The sequence below is a fragment of the Ambystoma mexicanum genome, chromosome 11, assembly GCF_040938575.1.
Source record: "Ambystoma mexicanum isolate Mex_15411 chromosome 11, UKY_AmexF1_1, whole genome shotgun sequence".
Taxonomy (NCBI): Eukaryota; Metazoa; Chordata; class Amphibia; order Caudata; family Ambystomatidae; genus Ambystoma; species Ambystoma mexicanum.
This window is the reverse complement of record NC_090934.1, coordinates 1,230,532,279-1,230,548,849: the sequence shown is the minus strand read 5'-3', so window position 1 is coordinate 1,230,548,849 and position 16,571 is coordinate 1,230,532,279. Positions and strand designations below refer to the sequence as shown.

General features: G+C 47.9%; 1 protein-coding gene across 2 annotated transcripts in view; it reads right to left on the bottom strand.

Annotated features, from left to right (window-relative positions):
- INSYN1 (inhibitory synaptic factor 1) overlaps positions 1 to 16,571 on the bottom strand; it is a 350,778-nt gene that overhangs the window by 263,561 nt on the left and 70,646 nt on the right. For both annotated transcript variants that reach the window (XM_069624598.1, XM_069624599.1), the window contains exon 2: positions 13,081 to 14,003. In XM_069624598.1, the coding sequence (XP_069480699.1) occupies positions 13,081 to 13,239 (159 nt within the window). In that variant the 5' untranslated portion in view covers positions 13,240 to 14,003. The remainder of the gene's footprint in view (positions 1 to 13,080; positions 14,004 to 16,571) is intronic.

The following is a 16,571-nucleotide window of genomic DNA, read 5'->3' as shown; positions in this document are numbered from 1 at the left end:
TGTGTGTGTTTGAATGTTCTGGGTGGGTCTGTTCCTGTGTGGTGAATGCAGTGAAAGTGGATGTAAGAGAAGGTGTATAAGTGAGTGACTGGTGGGTAAACGAGTAGGAATGTGATAGTGTGTGTTTGAATTTTCTGGGTGGAAACACAGGTGTTAGACGCATCTCAGGGTCGTGTGCCATCAATTCCCGTGATGTCACTTGGTGGTGCGGTCAAATTACACCACTTCCTGTGATGTGATCAGAGAGGTCACAGGCCGTATGATGTCACTTCCGTTACACCTGGCATTTTGCTGAAATGACGTCCTTGGGGACGAGCAGGCAGCACTTCTTCGGATGTCTTCAGGGATAGTAGACTAGGCGTGGATGTGTTAACCAGTTGGCATAATGCAATATGGCCATCATGCACTAAATGGACATAACAGAAATGTGTGAGGATGTGCTTGCTAATAGTGTATGATGGACAATGGAATTTTGTACTAACCAGCCATAATATCATCTGGCAATGCTATACCAACTGGGTATAAAGTAAAACAGCCATGCCATTGTGCGCATAAGGTCAAACATACATTCTGTGCCAATTGATCCAATTTGGCGATGCACTATGTAGGGCTAATGGTAAACCCACCATGCTGCGCTAAATGGATATAATGGAATCCACTCAAGCTGTTCTAAATGGATATAATGCAATCCAATCAAGGTGTGCTAAATGGATATAATGGAATCCATTCACGCTGTGCTAAATGGATATAATGGAATCCAGTCAAGCTGTACTAAATGGATATAATGTAACCCATTCAAGCTGTGCTAAATGTATATTATGGAATCCAGTCAAGCTGTGCTAAATGGATATAATGGAATCCAGCCAAGCTGTGCTAAATGGATATACTGTAATCCAGTGAAGCTGTGCTAACTGAGCCGCGTGCACATTGGCCATGCTGTGCTCAGTGTAGCGGAACATGCACAGCATTGGAAGTGTTCCCTTTGGTAGTCACATGATGGAGGGTACAACACTGCTTGGGCAGGTCAAACTATAGCCAGTTCTTCGAGTTTGGTCCCCTTGAGGGCTCGGTCTGCTTACACTGCAGATGCAGGTGTGAGGGAATTTGATAGGGAATCAGGGATGTCCCTCCATCATTCTCTTTTCGTCAGAGGACTGTTTCAGTGTGGTTGGTAAATCTGTTCTTCTTGTCGAAAGCTGCGCACCTATATTACATACACTTTTCACCAGGTGAGCTCCCTTTTGCAGCAGGCCGGAAAACGATCCTGTTGCCAAAACGCATTGCTGCGTTTCCGGGAGTTCACTCGTTTGCTTACGTGTTCTGATCTGGCTGGATTCAGTAAACTGCACTATCAATAATGATCTGTAAGATCTGTAAGTGGCCTTGCACACACCCACATACATTTATTTATAGAATGATTTATACGGGTGACTATGACTAAAGCACGGACCAGGCCTGGAGGAGAGCAAAGCTGCCAGGCTGTGGAACAGTGGCGGACGGGCCTAAGGATGAGCGAATTGCTGCGTTTCCTTTGTAACTCAAGATGATCAAAAGATTTGAATAAGATTTCAGATGCTCGATGAGATCAATGAACGTATTCTTACTTCCTCGATCCGAGTTGAACGTGTTGCATTTTTTTTCCACTACATTTAATTTGATCGTATTATGTTTTTGTTTTGGGTCTATTTAATTAATGTTTGTTCCTCTACCACGCCTTATTCTTTTATTACAAAAACAGTCTTCAGATTCAAATCACTTCATCCTGATTCGAGCCACCAAGGGTCTGCACGCTTGAATTGGTTGGACTGATTCTAACTAGAGACAACAACCCTTTAAGGCTCAGTTCGACTCCACTAACATCTTAGCCCTTCTAGGGTTCTGCTGACTCAAAGAAATGGCAACCATGTTGTTAATGTTTGCCAGCACTTCAAGGGCTGCCCACCAAGGTACAGAAGAAGAAGTAATCAAGCTGTGCCCCCCTTGGTACAAAAGCAGGCGCCACGACCATTCAATGATTGGCCTCTTTGCAGAAAGTGAAGATGGGCGTGCCGTTGCAGTGCCAATTGTGAGCAATAGAATGGGAGCAAAATTAAAACAATAAATACAAGTGGCTCTGACTGACCCCTCCCCTGCCTTGGTGGGCTTTCAGAGTCGCAGGCCTGGCTTGGCGCTAACTCTGCCCCAGCTCTGCCTGCCATTCATTCGATTTCACTCCAAGTCAGTCCAGCGCAGAGGCCATCAAATGGCGCTGGATCTGTGCTTTGAGGTACAATTCTTAATTGGATTCAGGGCAACCTGTAGCATCAGCGACCGATATCAGGTGTAGAGCGCTCTCTTCTGCCATCTCTTGGTACAAAATGGAGGGGAGCAAGGGGGCTGACTGCCCCCACAGGCTGGTCTCTGGCAAGAGCCCTTACCCCCAGATCCAGACATTCCAACAAATCCTCCAAATTTAACAGACGGGGTGCCCCTTGTAGCACCCTAGACTAACTATGCACATTCAAACTTAATAAACAATTATCAACCGGAGAGTAAGCAGAAAATAACAATTGGCCAACATTTGTACATGTATCTATATCACAGATGCATCAAACTTAAATCCTCTTTGAATGCCCATCAAGGGCAGTCCAAAACATTTCCTGTGATGCTCAATCGATTCCTTCAAAAAGGGCAGCGAAAACATGGATCCTTGTGTATGTCCACCAGGATGGCAGTTAAACCTCTTGCCCTAATCCACTGCTATACATTTGTCGCAATCTACAGCTACTTCTGCTCTTCTCTTCCGTGTTGGGAGGCAGTCAGAAGGTAAATACATCCTTATCTTATCCACTGGATGTATCCCTGTGCAACGAGGATGTAACTTATGACACCTGGTAAACCCTACCCACAGGTGCATACACATGACAATGGAGCTTTAACCCAAAAGCAAAATACACAGGTTTAATTTGAACATGCGTTTACTTGAACAACTGATCTAGCACAAACAAAACAATAAGGCGCTAGGTGTCGGATGACCACACTGTATGTAATCAAAATTTGATGAGCCACAATACATAAACACTACAAAGACACAACAACGGCCCAATACTGTGTAGAGGAGCAGCTGCATGCCTCTGCAGGAAATCCCGCCCCCTATCTCCTATAGGTTGGACGTCTGAGACTGTGCCATGTTTGACACCAGCAGTTGTGCCAATACCGCAGTGAAACTTTGAGAAAAGGTATCCACTGAGGAAACCCTGTTGAGTGTTTCCATGAAGAGACGACAATCTGAGGGAGGAACTCCCTGAAAGAATATGAAAAGGAGCAAAATATAGAAGCTAGTGACGTCACAAGAGACAAGCGTGACACCCTGAGAATACTGGCTGAAGAGAATGCATATATTTTACATAACCTGATGACAAAGTAAAGAATTAATTAAATGTTTACATGCAAAGAGAAGATTGAACATGTACAAAGTCCTACAGAAAATTAACTGTTTAATAATTGTACAGACACTGAAACACATGTAGACCAAGTCATCATAGAAGCTGGCTATATGTAGTGAATAGAATGCAGGCGAAGCCGCCATTGTATAGAAGCTGGACATCTGTGCCATGAACTTTAGTAAGCCTGTCCCCATGGAGAGGAAAGGCTGAGAATTGTGTCGCTGCAAGGATAAGATGAAATCATGGAAACATCTGGCAAAGCTGTCTGGTCTGGCATCAAAACAGAAGCTGACAAGTTTGGTTATCTATTCCTAAAAGCAGTGAACGTGCGAAGGATGAACTAAGGGGCAAGGAAAGAACACCAAGAGTGCCACGTTTTATTCATTTGTGACATTTAAATGCTGCAGAATAGATCAAATTGTGGTCTCCTGTCACGTGAGCCAAGGATGGAAATAGAGTTGAGCTTGGAGTCCTAGAACAGTGATAGTGAGAGCCTATACTCCCATATATTCTCACAGACAAGGATACTTTGCAAGACCAAGTTCAAAGACAATCTTCATGGCAGAAGGCATGGGTGATGAGAGATATTGGATGAAGATGGTGACAGAATACTTGGAGGGAACAGTGGGTGGCTGTTTTATAGCTGCTTCCTCTCACAGCTCTTCTTACTCCCATTTGCTGCTGCTGTGTCTCCTGTAGCGGAAATGCTCTCTTCTTGGTGTGGGTTCTTTTGGCATCCTAGTCGCAAATGTTATAAAGTCGTGTGGTGATCAGATCATAGGCACAGACAACTTTTCTAATGCCTTTCCTCTAACGCTTTGCTGAGTGTGCCAGGTTGCCTTGGCAACTGTACGACAGTCCGTTGAATCCCCAGGCGGTGTCATCATAATGGTGTCGACACAGCAGGAGAAAGGTACTGCATGGCTGCTTTGATGCCGACGTCTACAAAGGCATGCTACGCAACTCTGCAGCAGAGCCAGAATCCACTCCGGCACATTACGCACCCCCAATCATCTGCCCACCGTATGCGGCGGGCAAGCCTCCATCTCTGCACAACACGGGGGTGCACTCTTGCTCACAGTCTGGGGTGTGTGGACATTTCACTGCTGGTGTCGCAGCATATTAAGAACTTGACGTGGTGCACAACAGCAAGATGGCAGTGCATGGCATCAACAGATGAGGCATTGTATGGGTGTGATTGCAGTCACAATTATGCCTTTAAGCATTACATACAGATATAGCAAAGAAGTACTCTGTGCAATACTGAGCGACCAGTGAAGGTTGGGGGCTGTCACTCAGAGGGCCCACAAGGTAAACGCTGGATGTAGATGGTGGCAGGATACTTGGAGGGAACAGTGGGTGGCTGTTTTATAGCTGCTTCCCCTAACAGCTCTCCTTACTCCCATTTGCTGCTGCTGTGTCTCCTGTAGCCGAAAAGCTCTCTTCTTGGTGTGGGTTCTTTTGGCATCCTCGTCGCCAATGTTATGAAGTCCTGTGGTGATCAGATCATTGGCACAGACCAGCAGTGGAGCCATAGACTACTACAACAGCCTCTTTCTCAATCTTCCTACTTCTACTCTCCATCCGCTACAACTCCCCCAGAACAGAACCGCAAGACTTGTCCCTAGTGTTCAGAGCTGCAAGTGTTTCGGCTTGCTTTCCTGCAGGGAGTGCAGGGTTGTTCTGAGTTGCGGCAGTGTCAGCCGCGCAACACTTGGAGTCCCGCGATTCATCTCGGCTCAAAGTCCGTAGTGATTTCGGAGAGGTCCCCAGAGCACCTTCCCACGGCTCCGCGTTTAGATGTTTTATCACGTTTTACCCTGTGGGCGGCTTAGGTGTTGCAACATGAGTATGACTTTTCTATAGCCCCACATTCGTTTCTGATTTGAATTTTTGGGGTGACTCCTAGGAGAGTGCACCGGGTTTGCCTTTTCGAGATTGCCTTAAGATTGTGGCTATGCCAGTCACTAGACCACAATTCATGTCATGCAAAGACATAGACACTGTCCGCTCTTTAGAAGCAGAATTGGGCTCACCTCTGCAGCCATCTGTAAATCAGATGAACACGGTGGAGGGCGTGGGTTACTCGCCATAGTTTTTACCCTCACCTTCTATGGACCTTCAAAGGAGAGGCTTACGTTTCTCGGAGGTGCTAGCATTAAGCTCTAGGAGACGTCAGATGCTCCAAAAGGAACAGAAGGACCTCCTCTCTGAGCTGCTAGGTAACAACAAACAGCTCAACAGTAACATTAACACTAGTCCTAGTGTTACTCCCCCGCCATCTTGTGCTTCTCCTGTACTGCCACACCTTTCTGAAGTGCCACCTACACTGGGGTCTCCTTGTGTACAAATAAGTAATAAGACCCCAGTAACTCCCAGTTGTGGGGCAAATATACCTTTGGCTCCCTTTAACTGGACATACTATGAGGACCAGTTACTGAAAGATCTAGAGGTATGCCATACAATAGAGGACTTCACCTCTTGGGTTAAGGTAGCTGGGAGGAACTTAGCCAGGTCTCTGCAGTCCAATCCACTAACGGACAAGGCCATCAGGTCAGGAATGTCTCCCGGCCATATAGAACATCATCAAGGAACTCAAACAGATCCTGTTGCTGTTATGCACTTGACTGTGCCCGCACAGAAGAAGGGAGCAGCCGCCATTATCAGTCCTGGACCCAAAGTGCTATTAAAGGGTGTTTCTTTGGGCAACAAGCGAGTGAAACCTTTGACTAATACATCCCTTAGAGACTTACGTCTTAAAAAATCCAAAATGGCAAAAATCATCCACTCCACCGTGAGTAGCTTTTTACTTGATTCAAGAAACTTCATAATATCTAACATAGTGAAACCAACTCATCATGAAACAAGGGAGGGCCTAAAGAACAAAATCCAAGCTTGGCTTAACATAAAAGTGGTCCCCAATTGTGTCAGACCAGATGATTTTAGGGTTCTCCGAAGAATTCATATTGATGATTGGTGCAGTGAGGATAATACTGATTGTATAGTGGTGGGATGTGGATCAAGTAGTTTACCCCTCTTTTTACAGAGTATTGATAAATTGAACCACCCATCATCGACTTCAAAGATGAATATTGTATTGAATTGAACTCTCTGAATTAGCCATTTTTGTATTTTTTCTTTTATCTAATGCTGGAATTTATCTTTTTGGGATAGAATAGCACTCTTTTTATGTTTTTATGTTTCTGATTCATGTTCTATGTTTTGTGTGTCCTGTTGCGCCATCATGCCTGCAAGTCAATTGTGCACAGTATAAATAAATAAATGTAAATGTAAATCCTTGGCCTCAATCCCAGGGATTGCATTTCTCTGGCACTGAAATCCCTTCACTGGCTCCCCGTGGCTGCTAGGATCAAGTTCAAGACCCTCTGCATAGTCCACATTGCATTCTGGGGCCAGGGCCCTCTCTATCATCAAGGCTCTCTTCCTAAATACTCTCCTTTTAGAGCCCTCCACTCATCTTCCTCAAATTCTTTGCGGGTGAGCCATTTTTCTAAGCAGAGATTCGGGGGTAGATCTTTATCCTCTTCAGGTGCCTCTTTGTGGAACAGCCTCCCTATCTCTCTCCCCCTTGAGCTGGAGCTCCTTAAGTTCTGAAACTCCTCAAGACCTTCCTCTTTGCTGCCTTCTTCTCTCTCCATCTCCCCTGATAAACTCTTCTCTTTCCCTCGCCTGCCTCACTCCTCCTTCTGTTCCTAACTCTGTTCAGTTTTTACTGACTGGTCGCCTGGTTCACCTTCAGAGCCTCATAGGTCCCAGGCTTCCCCACCAGTCATTGCACTTGACTCCAGGCCTCTGCACTATACGCAGACTACTGTGGTGCAGCATACGCTCCATGAGAGGGTCCTGCTGGACTCGGTACACTTCCCCCCCACCTTGCACGTCGGTCTGTACACTTGCATAACCCAAGTTTATTAGGACCAGTAAGTTCTGTCCTGTCCACCCTTTGTCTTCCCTCCATAGTTTGGTTGCGCCAGAAACAATTCATGCACTTGCACTAGGAGAAATGCCGTCAGGCCTAGTACGCTAGTTACTTTTTGTTGGGTCATTCTGAAACTTCAAGGCCTAAGAATGACTCCTGTATTCCCTTGCTGCCTTCCTGCTTTGAAGTGCTATGTAAGGTAAGTAGGCAGGTAGCCATCAGCAGACACCATGAGACATCAAGAGACACCCACCGGTCCTCCTCTCACATCCAGCTGAAGCCCCCAAATGACATTCAAAGAATGCTCACACACAACACTCAATATTCTCCTGAACTGTTTATCCTACATTCACCAACATTCTATTAGCATGCATTCCTGGCCAGTGGGACAGAACATGACTAACTCACGTTACAACAGACCCATACTGGGACCCCAGGACATTTCTATTGCCTGTGAAAGTTCACCTGCCCGGTTTGAGGTTGCGTAGCAGAAGCTCTGGATCATTTTGGAAACCCTGACATAGGTCTAGTCTAGAAGAGGATGGCGACTGAGTCAAGCAGCTGGTTTTGTGTTAATGAGAGAGAGAGATGTCTCCATCACTGCCCTGAATTATGTTGGGTGAAGACATGATTGGAGGATGAGTGGAAACACTTTTCTCATTGAGAGGGGGCATCAGCACAGATCGTCCTTGTTCTCCTCTCTAGTTTCTTCCTTACGCTTATCCACAATACAAGATGGCGTAAAAGCCTTGCAGAGCTCGGTTTGCGTTCTGTAGTGGATCTGCGGGTCGGCATTATCACGCAGTGGTATTAATCAAGGAAATCACGTGTACCAATCCCGACCCCTACTTCTATACCAACCGCAGGTGTGTGTACTCACAGTAAGCACAGCTCTGGGGGAGGATTCGGAACTCCATAAAACATGCAAACCACCTGGCTCCAGTGTGGGTACCAGGAGGTGGCTGGGAGGAACCGTGAGAAGGCGGTTTTCTTGTACGTCTTGCAAATGTACTTTGGCCGTTCCACCGTGGCTGCGTGAGGGAGCTGAATTTGATGCAGAGTACTTTGTACCCAATGTATTATCCGTCCTCTATAGTTGGGAAGGATCTGGGACACACATGATGACAATGGACAGGGAGGAGTGCCCCAGTGGTATTATTTAAATATTCTTCATTAGGGAGTACGCAAGAGCTTGGGTCAGGAAGTTGCCTGGGTGTGGTGATCATTGAACACATTCAATAATCTCAACCAGTTCTTTCAGTCTGAGGTGTAACTGATGACTTCGTCTCAGCAACCTTAATCATCTCAGTGAGTGAGACTGGAGACTCGGATTCCTAACTTGCAGCATATTCAGTATTTAAAGGCTATTTTCAATTTGTTAGAGGTATTGAGACTCCAGTAGCATTTTAATTCTCACATTTTACTCAGTTTGCTGTGAGATTTGAACCTCAGTTTCTCAAAAGGCCCTTCGACTCGTCTTCAGCCAATCAGCTCATTGTTACTCCATGGGACTTTGGCACCTCCTCTTCTTTCATTGGCTCTGCATGTGCCCTTCTCTCTGGAGGTGTTTGTGGGTCTCTATTATCTTCTTGGTCAAATTCCATGTGTGGCCTTTCTCGGGCAGTGGCACATGTTGGCTTGGTTGCACTGGGCTTTCATGGTTAGGTCCTTCATAAATCATTCCTCTTTTTGCAGCCATCTGCACTCATCCAGTGCTATCAGAGTTGATGGTCTTGCAGGTCCCACCCTTCTCACTTGAGATGGTTTCTGTTTTGGACAGAGCCTGTAACTTTGCATCCCTCACAGGGCTTCTCAGACGCTCATGAATCGGGCAACTGGCTCTGGTTCTGCCATTCATATTCAAGCTTGCACCTCACGTCCACGTCATCACAGGTGTGGGTGGTGCACCGCCCATTGAAGACGCCTGACATTTCCTTCCCTGAGCATTTTGAACCGCAGAACAGGGTTCAGAATATTGGGTCACCTGATCATATAGAGAGAAGAAAGACTCAAGTTGCAAGACTCCATTGCCCTGTGCGGAATAGGATTCATAACACAGCTCAGAATTTTAGCAGGCTATCGCTCATTAGCATACTGCATCTTGACAGGGTGGCAGGTGGGTTAATGGCAGATTTCCCTGTGCTGCAGCACAGCACAACTTATCTCATATCTCCATCCTCATCTTGCAGGAACCTTCTGTAGACGAAGTGATAGGTGGAGATATCGACATCTTTATGGACATGGTCTCTGAACTGGTCTGTTTTTCCCCACCTCCGGAGCCAACTTCCCTAGAAAGAGCTGTTAAGTTGCAGAAGTTGCGTGCCAAGGGGCGGTCTCTGGTATCCGCCGTTTGGACGAATTGGGGTCAGGTCCGGCCCGATTGCAGGGAATGTTCTGGATCATTTAGCTTAATGGTGTTCATCATGTTGCCCATGAGCCTTGGAATGATTTTGGGGAATGGCAAGCTACCCCTGCCTACCCCATATGCTTGACTCCTCTTTTACAGATCTGCGATCTTCAGGTGCAGAGAGAAAGGGGTGTACTTAAAATCCCCCCCCCCCCTAGTGCTACTTGCAGGGTCTATTTGGGATCGAGTGTGCGTGGTTAGACTAGTCAAGCCTCAGCGGTAGGCAGTAAAGCTTCAACCTCTTCTGAGAGGCGTTCTTCATCAAAACCTTGATTTCTGGGTTTTTTATGGCTACATTTCCGGTATGTGTCACAAAACCAGTAAGATGAATGTAGCCTGTGGCCCCGCAAGGCCTGGCTAATGGGCCTAGATTCTGGCCCTCTGAGGGAACACTCAGAAAGAAAGACACAGACACCAGGGTAATAAAGGTTTGTTTAGAAAGTGTAGAGTAGTGTGTGTTTCTTTATGTGTGTTTGTGTTTGGGAGAAACCATCCAGCCCACCATGAACTACACTGCCCAAGAATGGGCTGGGCAGGGGAGAGAAGAGAATCCAAAGGGATTTTAAAAAAAAGAACAGTTGAGGAAGACAGTTAAGAGAGAGAAAGAGAGAGACTTACATGGGGGGTTGCTGCCTCGGACAGCCCATTGGGGCCTTAATCCTTTGAATAGCGCTGGCGGTGCATGGGGATCCCCCGAGAGACTATGAGCAGGTGGGACGAGCTGCTATGCCAGGGGCAGCTCAGCCACCCCTGGGCATAAGCCCCTGTCGGCCTGCCCTGAGGCCATACCGGATGGGCCCCAGAGACATTTGTGGGCCATCAAGAACAGCCCAGCCAGGACCACGTGTGGGGGGTGCCTCCACCACATGCTGCCTGGCCATGCCTACAAATGCCCATCTCCTGGCCAGCGAGGTGGCCCTTTCATCAAAGAAATCCTCTCGGGCTGCATATGTCAGGAGCAGCCCGGGAGGGAATCCAGAGATGCCCAGCGGAAGACCACTCCACCCCACAGGGTAGAGCGTTGAAGGTGAAAGCCCTGGGTTGGCCTTAGCGTGGACGCCCGGGTGAAGAGGAGGTGGTGGTGGAATCCCGGGTCGCTCCGTTGAGCGGCCCGGGTGAGGAAAGCCCTAACCTGCCCAGCGGAGCGCCCAGTTGAAGTAGCAGCCAACCCCATACGTTTCTATAATCTATTGCTGAGGGGTTGAGCCATTAAGGAGGCCACAGAGCATGATGCTGAGCACGGCCATGCCATCTGGAAGCAGCAGTGATGTCGGGTGGGAACGTGGGCGGTGACATCAGGTGGGTCCCCCAGCCAATGGGGCCCATCCTGAAAATTTGTATTACAGCGGGAGCAGCAGTGAATGTGGGCAGCCCCCATGTGCATAGGAGGTCGCCCAGGTCAGTTACGAGTGCAGGCGGTGGGATGATCCCATGTGGTGGACAAGGCCATCCTGAATGAGGACAAGGGCCCAGTGCCCCGTTATAGGTCAACAGAGGAGGTCAAGCCAGAGGAGTCAAGCACCATCTACCCATCCAGCGTCATCAGGGAATAGGCTGCCAGCCTGCAACCAGCACTTCACAGCCCTTCACCCAAGCCAGCGCCATAAGGAGAGACCTGCAAGGTACTATGAAGCTGTGACTGATTGCAGCAGTCACCCCATTGTGAGATAGCGTTTTGTGTTGCGAGTCTGTTTATATATGTATGAGTAGTTCTATGTTTATGTAGTTAATGCTATTTAGGGAAGTAGAGAGTTGGGGCATTAGGGGAATGCTAAGTAAAGTAACTGTTAAGTAGGAGTAGGAAGTTATGTACATGGCCACTGTTGTTAATAGAGGGTAGAGGGGGGAGGTACTCTGGCGTGAGGTCGAGGGCTAGGTTGGCAGCCCTGCCCGAGGCCACCTTGCAAGACGGGCCCACCCAGAGATGTCATTGTCTGGCCTCACACTCCATGTGGGTGGTACCTGAGTTGAGGAAGAGGATTGGTTGTGGCAAGCTCATCCTTAGGGTCCCTGAGACCCCTCCAAGTAAGGGTGAGTTGATGTAGCCAGACCCCGCTTAGAAGAGGCTCACGCCAGGGGAATCCTAGGGTTAAGGTTTAAAGAATAAGGGTCTGTTTAATAAAGAGGGCTCCCCATTGGGATCCCTATAAAAGTTCACTCTGGTGTCTGTGTCTGTTAGTCATCAAAGAACTCAGGGTGCAGCCCATCTCCTGTTTTCAGCAATTGTATTTAGCAGATGGACCTCCCCTCCCAACCCAGCAAGATCTCAGAGACCCACTCCTTCCCATGAAATGGGACTCCGGCCCTGGTGTTCAAATCCGTATCCCAGAACATAAAATTGCAAGGGTCTACAACCTTTGGCTCTCCAGATGTTGTCGACTACAGCTCCCTCCAGCCCTAGCTACAAAAATAAGGTGTGAAGGATCATGGGAGTTGTATCATAAAACATTTGGAGCGGCACAGGTTGTCTACCCCTGACATATTGGGTTTTGATTAATTAATCAGAAAGGCAGAACACTAATGTAGGCATGTGGGTAGGAGTTTGAAAGTGTGGGCCCAGTCCTCCCAGCCATGCCCCTTTAATATTCCAGGGTCTCAGATTATAGCTTTTAAAATGTTAGTGGTGCTGCTGGCATCATTTCAGAGGAGTATGGCTAGTCCTAAATCCACTGTAAACAAGAAAGGGCATGCGGCAATACAAGTAACCACAAATTGACCTCTCTTGGTATTATGACGCATGCAAGAGCCACATTAATTCACAGAGACAATTAAAACACGTATAGAAGTTCTAGAGTTTGCAAGACGTCGATTTCACATTCGGGGTTCTAAAGCAATCCCGTTTTTTGTTGTTGAATTTTTTTATCCCAAGCCCGGCATTCAGGGCTTGAAAACACATCCATTTTTAATTTGCCATCTATAAAACAATGGAGCCGGTTGCAGACCATCACCTGGGGCACGGGGTTGGCTGGGGATACTAGGGCATGTGCATGTGCCTGGATAGGAAAACCCTTCCCATTTACAAGTGTTTTCGGACTCTAAACAAACATATTCATAAACTTAACCCAACGAAGGAGCTGTGAACGTTCGACTGGAGTTGCTTTTTCAGGATCCCCCCCAAAACTCCATAAAAACACTGGCCAAGAGTCCTCAGAGGTGCCATGCAAACAGGGCACTCTTCATGCTGGCACTACACAGTGTCTAGGTGACTAGGCCCTCAGCGGGCACACTTTACTGATCCCACCCCTTTCCACCACACATTGGAGATGAAACCACCAAAAGCAGTCTTCAATGAACACAATTGTCCTTACCTCACGCAGCTCCTTGGCCACCTCCTTCAGCTCCTGCAAGATGCCCTCCAGCTGCCCAATGACCATCTTCATCTGGCCCCTGATACGCTCCCTCTCGTCGCTGCCGCCGCCTGGGCTGTCAATGGTGCGCTCCCCGTCCTGTGAGCTCCTGCTGGACATCCTTTACCAGGCTGGGGCGCTGGGCAGAGCTCCACGGGCCGTTTCCATCTCCGTCAGCCGGTCTGTGCCTCCACGGAGCCCCTCTCAGCTGGGGAGGGCTCCACATCTTAACGTCTTCGCGCCCGCCCTCCCCTCTGCTGCGCCCAAACTCCCCAGGCCCTCACAGGATCATGGACAAAATTGGAAAATATGTAAGCCAGCATGCGGGTGATAAGAGCATAGAGCAGTAGAAAGCCAGGTCTGGCAGTCGAGAGAGAGGAATGCTTCTCGTTCAGTGCGGCATGCTGCTGCCCTCCAAGGATTCAGGGTACAAACCCCAAAACCTTACCCCTCCGGATAAAGTCTAGCTTTTAAAATCCATGATTCCATAAGCTACATGTCTGCAGTGTCGGGCGGGTTGAGTGTTTGCGGACAATCCCAGACTAAAGAAGGTGGGTGTCACCACCATTGGCAGCCGCAGCGTGATCATTCTCCTGTGTACCAAATTCAGCGTCCCGAGTCTCAGACCCTCCAAGGATTGACTTGTGAGGGGTTTAGCACTACAGATCGCTGGGCCTCCATCAACAAGGTTGGAGGGAATGCAGGAGATCACATGGTGCCTCTGGTCATCATGGCTGCGCTCCGGTGGGAAGTGTGCGCGCTTCAGTCTGCAAACTCTAGACTAGAGGCCCTTCAGAATGGAAGACGATTCACAAGAGGTTGGCAGTTTCAACAAGGACCGGCTCTGCCCTAGCCAATCGGACAAGTCTTTGTTGTACTTGGACCTAGAACAAAAGAGATGAAAAGTGTTTAGAACGGAAATACAACCAATAGCAACCAATACTATTTCAAGTATGACCAATCAGCACAAGAGGGTAGTTGGCCTTCCCAACCTATAGTAGGTGCTCAGGGATGCAGCACTGCTCATCCAGGGGCACAATAACTTGTTACCAAAGCAGTCATCGGACATGTCCTGTTTTTGCCGTCAACTATGAACCACATAGCGGTGCGCCTAGAAAAACTTGTGTACAGGTGCGTTGTAAATGCCATATCACATCATATCATATTCTGTTCATTCTCGGGTTGGGCACGTGCATATTGGTGATCGCTAATGGCAGCAGCCATGAAAAAAAACATGGCGTCCATCTTTAATGCGAATCATTTTCACATTTAAAAGAGTGGGTAGGGACCCTGGCTCCCTGCCTGCATCAAATTGGTGATGGGTACGCAGACGCCTGGGAGGGATTCCGTGTCCAGAGGGGGAAAGAGACAGAAAGGACTTCCCATTTTCCATTTCGCTCATTGTGGGGACCTCATTCACAGAGAGTTGTCTCAGTGAGTTTTCCTGTACCTGTCACAAAAAGACCCTGAGATCATTCCTAGGGCGCTGTGTGCTTTCCACTGGTGCCACAAGCCTAATGTGACATGCATGTCTCAAAGTAGTACTCAAACTGTGTTCAAAATAAAAGTAATAATCACATAGTGAGATATCTTTTAATGTGTACAATCCAGAGCAACCAAAGACATCTGTAGCCAATGCATTTCGGACAACGTCTGTCTTCAGGGCTGTGTTCCTGTTTGAACATACAGAATCTGGCTGTTGTGTGGGAACGCTAGAAAGACTTGGGTGGCACCCAAAAAGCTGCCCCTTAGTCTGTGCAGATGGATGGAGAGCACACAGCACCTTTTGAATGGTCTCAGGGACTTCTTGGGATAGGCTCTTGTAACCCTGAGTGGCAGGGGTATTAGCTGCAGTTCTCCTCGTCATTTGCATTTATTTATTTAATTATATTTTGGGAACACGCCTAATACCATACTTGAAATCGGTTTCTAAACGTGGATCTGGGATTCAAACCTCTGTTGCTCCCAAGACCAGTGTGTTGCCCCTGTGCTATTCTGTTTGTTAAATGGAAAGTACAGCTACCACCTCCACATGCAGTTAGTTTAGTTTATTATTTATAGAGCGTGCCTAACCCTAAGGCAGTGGTCTTCAAACTTTTTTGGCCAGGGCCCCCCTGAGCAAAATTTGGGCAGGTCGGGACCCCCCAGAAATGCCAAATGGACAGTATATATTGCGCGCCGTCACCTGCTCCCATCAAAGTCGCTGGGCTCCCTCATCCCACTCCTACCCAGTCGCTGGTCTCTCCCCACCCCATCACACACCCAGGGCTCTCCCCACTCTGCTCCCATCACTATCCCATGGTTCCCGCCCATTGTGCTCCCACCATAGTCCCTCGGTTCCCCCATCCCGTTCCCAACACAGTCTGAGGGCCAGTGGCGGCTGGTGAATCTTTTTTAAGTGGAGGGGCATTAAGGGGAGGTTCGGGGGGGTTTCCCCCTGTGAATTTTTTTTTAAATAATAGGTTAAAATGTTGCATTGTAGAGCATACTTTTAACAAAAAATGGGTAAATAGCCAAACAGTTTGCAATTGTTGCTGGGAGTCCAGGGGGCAGGCATTGATATTTTATTTCTATCGCGCTCGTACACAAGTGTTTCAGAGCGTGACAAGGCAAGGGAGGGGAACAGAGGAGAATAAAACAGCGATCTTACTAGGCCCAGTGACATTGAGAACGCGCAAGTGTGAGGGGAAAAGTGCATGGAAGGGGGGAGAAGTGGAAAGTGCGAAGCAGAGGAGAAACAGATAAATAACAATAAATAAATAATAAAGGCAACAAACAGTGGTAGTGCAGCCAGCAATTTGCAAGTGCTACGTTTAAGGCAGCAGACAGGGTAGGTCTGATAAGTGCAGGAAGAAAGATGGTTCTCCTCAAGTTTTAGAGTGGCAGGGTGCTGTTCCAGAGGGAGGCCCCAGCCGAAGACGGAGATCTACCCCCAGCTCGTTTCTTTGATAAACGACTGACCCTGAGGGAGTTGGAGGTAGAGGAGTGAAGAGCTCGAGAGCGGAGGTATTTGCGGAGGAATAGCTGAAGGTATTTTGGACCCAGGCCCCAGAAAGCCTTGTGGACAAGGCAGAGGGTTTTGAATGATAGATGTCCGGTAAAAAGATACCATCCCTGTCCCCTGGGCCCCACTGGTCCTAACACAATGAACATGATTATGTGTATATGCAAGGCGCTGCACATTCATACAGCAATCACTCTATCATTCACATGAGCATCCATCACCATACACTCCCTCATAACGCATCCATACACATGTTTAAATAAAAACAATGAACATAAACGTACCTTCTGCATTGGCCTGTGTGTGGGTGCTGAAACGGCCTGCTCCAGCTGCTCTGTCCGTATGTGCGAGGAGGCGCAGGAGCTCCCCCTCGGACATACAGACATGCAGTGCCCCAGCCAGAATTTCCAATGAGCTATGCAATGCTGGCGAAGCAAAACGCCCCAGC